The sequence below is a fragment of the Austrofundulus limnaeus genome, unplaced genomic scaffold (genome assembly GCF_001266775.1).
Source record: "Austrofundulus limnaeus strain Quisiro unplaced genomic scaffold, Austrofundulus_limnaeus-1.0 Scaffold249, whole genome shotgun sequence".
NCBI lineage: Eukaryota > Metazoa > Chordata > Actinopteri > Cyprinodontiformes > Rivulidae > Austrofundulus > Austrofundulus limnaeus.
In genome coordinates, this window is record NW_013952651.1 from 11,686 (window position 1) to 17,740 (window position 6,055).

Genomic DNA, 6,055 nt, shown 5'->3' on the forward strand with positions numbered 1-6,055 from the left:
GCCCATAAGTTAACACCAAGTCCAATGTGTGACCCTTTTCATGTGTGGAACCACTTACAATCTGTGTAAAATTAAAAGAACTAATCAAATTTTAAAAATCACTTGCAAGTGGCTTATTTTTTACAGCAGACATGTATGTTAAAATCACCAACAGTTAAAATCTGATCATAATCTAAAACGATCATAGACAAAAAGTCTGCAAAATCAGAAAGAAAAAGTCCATCTCATTTTGGCGGCCTGTAGATCACTACACACAACGCTGGAGAGTCACATTTTATTTCTACTAGTTGTGCTTCAAAGCTGGAATAACTGTCCACTAGGGCTGTGTATTGGCAAGAATTTGGCGATACGATACATATCATGACAGACGGGTCATGATACGATATATCCCGATATATTGCGATTTTTTTTTGCCCAAAATATTCTATGAAATAAAAACCTCTTACCAAAAAAAAAAAACAACCTAAATTCATTGTCTCAGAAATTCTAATATTACATAGACATACTTTTGATACATTTAGCTGTGTTCTGCTTTGTTTGTATTTTATTTGTTTCATATTTCTTATTTCATCCATGTTTTCGATTATTAGACATGCGCTACATGCACACCTGCCTGCTTGCCTTCCATAACGTTGGAAAAAAGAGCGCACAAGACACTTAACTTGTCTTAAAATACAGACATTCTGACAAATAAGTAACTGTTTGTAACCTTACCTCAGCTTAGAAGGCAGAGGGTGTCGGTCTTTTCCGCTCAGATTCAGCTATCAGAGCATGAAGCTAATGTTTACTCACAATGCTAATGCTACCCTTACTCTCTGGCCCTCAAGAGGTAGAGGAGCCAAATGGCTGGCTCGCTGCTGCCACCTAGCAGTCAGAGGCTGAACTACAACATAAAAATGAACGGCTGGCAGGAAAGTTGACGTTTTAAACGTTAATAAAAAATCGATTCAGGGCTTTAGAATATCGATACAGTATCGGGAAATGAAATATCGCGATATATCAGTGTATCGATATTTTCTTACACCCCTACTGTCCACTAGAAGCCGTCGACATATAAAACAAGATTTGTGGACGACAGCGACTCCTCCACCTTTTCCAGAAGACCGGGGAGCACTGAAGAACCCGCAGTCAGGAGGGTGAAGTTCAGAAAATGGAGTAAAATACCCGGCTCGAAGCCACGTCTCTGTTAACATAAAATCCAGCTCCCGAGAAATAAAGAAATGATCAACAAATAAAAAAAATTAGACTTGACAAAATTAGATTTAAGAAAAATTAAAATTAATCTGGCCATTTTTAAGACTTTTTCAGGCCTAAAATTTTGATTTTCAAATTTTAGACTTTTTTTTTAGACTTTTTAAGAGCCTACATGAACCCTGAGTAGTGCTACTTTTACATGAGCACAATTTTTGGGTACTCTACGGCAGTAGTTCCCAAACTTTTCAGCTTTTGACCACAAAACACCAGCAGCAGAGACCTGAGCCCCCAGCTGTTGTCACGTTTTCACATCAAATCAACAAGAGCATGGTAGCATTATTTATTACGCTATTTTTGTCCATTTTAAGTACACTAATCTTAAGGAATAAAATGTTCTCAGTTGTCATTTGTTTGTGTCAAAAAATGTTTTCAGGACCCCACCTTGATGTTTCAGGACCCCACTGTGGGTCCCGAGCCCAACATTGGGAACCACTGCTCTACGGTACCCACCTCAGATTTATAGCAACAAATATTGAGTGTTTGGTGCATACATCTTAAAACCCACTTGTTTACTTTGGCTTTGTGTGAGGGGTTGTGTTGTCCATTTATACTAGATTTTATTTTTTGTAGAATTCTTTTGTTTTTATTCTAGATTTTAAATTAGGTTTTAGGCATTTTATTGTTTTTTTCTTGTTTTTACTTTGTTTTTTTATTTCATGTTTTTTTTATTTTTCTGTGTTTTTTATTCCTATTTTAATTGTGATTGAGTGTGTTTTTGTATGAGCTGTGTTGGAATGCTGATTGTGTACAGCACTTTGGTCTACTACGGTGCAAAAAGTGTTTTACAAATAAAAAACCCAACATATTGTTAAACTCCACGTTTCCCACCATAAAACTCTTACCCAGATACAACGAGGCGTTCTCCTTCTTGACATTGTCGTCCAGGTAGGTGGGTCCCAGCGTGTAGATAGGCGTGGACCCCATGCCCACCAGGATCTGGGCGATGACGAACAGCGCCACGTACAGGTGATGCTCGTTGCCGTCCTGGTCTCTGGGGCAGGAAGCGATGTCGACCCGGTCCCTGCCGCTGGCGTTGCTGTTCAAGCACAGGCCCTCATTGGCCGAGGACGAGTTGACCTCCTGGATCTGGTAGGCCGGGGAGATGAAGTGAGGTAAGGAGAAGAGAGCGGCGCCGACGGCTATGAGGATCCCTCCCACCGCCAGCCAACGTGGCCTTTGACCCCGGCCTCCGAAGTAGCTAATGAAGACCACCACCAAGAGGCTCCCGATGTCAAAGCAGCTGACGAGGAGGCCCGACTCTGAGCTCCTCAGGCTGTACCTCTTCTCGATGGTAGTGATGACGCTGCTGAGGTAGCCCGACACCATGAGGGACTGGATGAAGGTCAGGTAGCACATGCAGAACAGGAAGCAGCGGGAGTCCTGTAAGATCACTCTCAGGTGTTTTCTGCTGGGCAGGCGGATCTGAGCTAGTCTTGAAGCGACGAAGCTCGGCGGCTTCTTCCTGGCCAGGGTTTTACTCCTCCGGATCTCAGTGTTCTCCATGTAGGAGCTTGGCCTGTTCAGGGCTGCCTTCCCTGGCTTTGGCAGGTAGTTCGCTCTCGTAGGGGACTCGGGCTGGAAAGACTCGGTCTTGGTTGGCAGCTGGATGAATTCAGTGCTCTCCTCTGCTGTTATGGACATACGAGCCGTATTATCCAGCAGCGTGTTCTCTTGAGGCCCTGCTTCATTTAAAACAGGCAAACTTTGAGATTTGAAGTTGCTGGCCGGCTCCTCCACTTCACTGGAAAACCCATCCTCCTTCTGAAGAGACTCTGACAGCTCAGCTTCCTCCTGGTCAGCCATTATTTTAATCTTTTTAAGCTTAAGGGTTAAAACTCTACAGTTCAGAGGCTGATGCTCATATGTTTAATTCATCTGAGCATTTACTCCCCCTGCTAGTTTAAGAGGCCCCCCCCCCAAAAAAAAAAGACAGCTGCAAGAAAAGAATGCTTGCAGCTCCAGCTTATCTGCAGTGCAGGCAGGACAGCTTCCGGACACTTGGTTTATCTAGTCGTGAACACTTGCCTTCTGACACCATCTAATCCGGAGCGTTCAGGCCTCCTCAGCTCGACCAGCGGAGCTCCAGCGGTCAGGATGCTTCCGTCTGCGGGACGCTGCTGCTCCGCGGCCGGCTGGGATGAGATCACTKTGCAGAGACCGGACAGCATCCCCGACAGTCCTGCCAACGAGGGTCGGTCAATGTCACTTCCATAAGTACACAGCGCGTCCCTGCCCGGCTTCACCCCCCAAACTCCTCCTCCTCCTCCTCCTCCTCTCCCGGCGCGAGTCAAGGGCAACCCCGGCTGTTATCACCGCAGCAGCTGTGCTCCCAGCGGGCGGGGAGAGGCCGTCACTGACAGGTCGTCATCCTCAGTTAGGTCCTAAAAGAAGCGAGAGAGGAAATAAAAATGACGGAGAGAAGGAAAGCGGGTGATGGAGAGAGCAGAGGAGGACTGCAGCTCACCGCAGTGCCGCTCAGCTGGTGTCACAGCTTTCAAAACAACTGCAGTAAGCTTCCGTTAACCCCGCCGGAAACAGAAAAACTCCACTTCAAAATAAAAGTCGCACAAATTAGCGTGAGCTAAAGCTCCTAGTTTAGATTAGTCCTAACATTAACAGTTTTTTTGCCCCTCTGCGAATGTTTTATTTTAACATAATACCTAAATAATTTCAAAATTAACTTAACTTTAGGACAAACAAGGCAAGGCACACTTTATGTATAAATGAAGAGCCAAAATTCCGTGTGATTTGTTTTGAAATGTATTTCCGGTCTGGGAACGTCAACTAGCAAACTGCAAACCTTACGGCTAACTTTAGCGTCACACAGCAGACGTGATATCACAACAAAACCAGTGGAGACACTGCGCCTCTCAGCCTGAAGAGACGAGACAGATTTTAAAAGGATATGTGCAACTCAAACATTTCTTTTGAAAGGTACAAAAGAAAAAGACAGTAGAAACCTCACCTCCAAAACATTTAATCCCAGAGAAGCAAAAAAAGCGGAAGTTAGCGGAAACACAAATTTTACCAATTCAAAATAAAAGCACAGCGTTGCGTGAGAAAAAAAATCAGCCATAAAAGTTTGTTACACAATTTTTTGTTCTTTTCACATCACACTAAATCAAAGAACGCCACAACAGACAACATAAACAAATAAATACATAAAATTCACATAAAATAGTTGTTAATAAATGAATCAGACGTGTCCATCCAGTGTATTTTGTTTTAAAACAAATAAAACAGAGGCAGGTGATATGTGATGCTTAACAAAATAAAAACTATTTACTTTAAGTAAAATCTCACTTTCATACGAACTTTATATGAAAACATTTACATTTTTGGTATCCTGATTGTTTTTTTTATGCTTAGTTAAAATGCATTTCAATTTCTGATCACATTTGAACAAAAACTTATGAACTTAAAGTTGTTTTTTATCTATCTCTGTAGTAGTTCAGACTATGACAGTTTTAGTAATAAAAATGTTTTTTGACAGATCAGAAAAGCAACATAAAATAAACATGTCAAAATTCAGAAGACAATAAAAACAAAATTCTGAACTCTGTGATATTATATGTGGTGTGCCTCAGGGTTCCGTGCTTAGCCCAAAATTATTTATTTTATATTTAAATGATTTGGTACATGTATCAGGGTTTTTCAAGTGTGTTTTGTTTGCAGATGATGCTAATTTCTTTTGTTTGGGAAAGATATAGAATGACTGTTAAAGAGGATGCAGACAGAATTTATGAAGATACAAAATTGGTTTCAACTAAATAAATTATCATTAAATCTGGATTAAATGAATTACATGCTATTTAGCAATAAAAAGAAAAGGGTTAAAGTTCCATTTAGAGTCAACAGTGTTGATATCTGTAGAGTCAGTGAAGTGAAGTTTTTGGGAGTCATCATTGATGAAAAGATGACATGGAGACCTCGTGAATTATTTAAGAACAAGTAAGTGATTTGTTTAATGGTAAAGCTTTGTATATGTTGTATAATGTAATGATTGTTCCACATTTGGTTTACTGTGTTGAAGTCTGGGGGAAAGCATGTAAAACAATTACAAATCCTGTTTTTTTTTTGTTTTTTGTTTTTTTGCAGAAAATAGCTATAAGAATTAGCACAAAAAATATGATTACTCATCAAATWCATTATTTTGTCAGTTGAAATTATTGAAATTCTATGAGTTGATTGAGTACAACGTTTTGCAGATTACGTTTAAGGCTCATAAAAATAAATTACCTTTGAACATCCAATCAAATTTTGTTAAGTGACAACGTTACTATAATCTAAAAGGGACAGAGGTGTTTGTGAAACCTAAAATCCGAACTAGTTTGAAGGAACGATGTACTTCAGTGCAAGGAATAAAATTGTGGAATAATCTGGAGTATGATATTAAAAGTGCAGGATCTATGTTTAGGAGAATGGTAAAATCCAGTCTGTTGAAGAAATATGAAATGACATAATATGTATCCTTAAAAATTGTCTGAGAAAGATTTTAGTTTTTTTTTTGTTTTTTATTATTGTTTGAATTTCTTTTGATGTAAAAAGGCACAGATATAAGATTTTTTCTTCCTTCTGCCGCCTTTCATTTTATTTTTCATTTGCATTTTTTTGTATACTGAATTTACTTTGTTTTTTTTTAATGAAATGAATGAATAAACTAAACCAAACTAAACTAAACTAAACATAGGCATATGTTTTGTACATAAAGAAAACAATCGCGTCTTTGAGCTTGGTGATGTTTCAAACTGTTAAACACTGCCACCAACTGTTCAGGAGGATTATTACACCCCTAAAGGTT

At 39.8% G+C, this 6,055-nt stretch overlaps 1 protein-coding gene across 2 annotated transcripts in view; it reads right to left on the reverse strand.

The window, feature by feature from the left end:
• The window catches only part of LOC106525937 (solute carrier organic anion transporter family member 5A1), a gene marked incomplete at its 3' end in the record, with an annotated part of 15,556 nt that extends 11,319 nt beyond the window's left edge, over positions 1-4,237 (reverse strand). Inside the window, 2 exon segments of one of the 2 annotated variants that reach the window (XM_014020338.1) lie at positions 2,097-3,635; positions 4,220-4,237. In XM_014020338.1, coding sequence (XP_013875792.1) covers positions 2,097-3,057 — 961 coding nt within the window. 2 annotated transcript variants of the gene reach the window in all.
• Between the last annotated feature and the right edge of the window lie 1,818 nt (positions 4,238-6,055).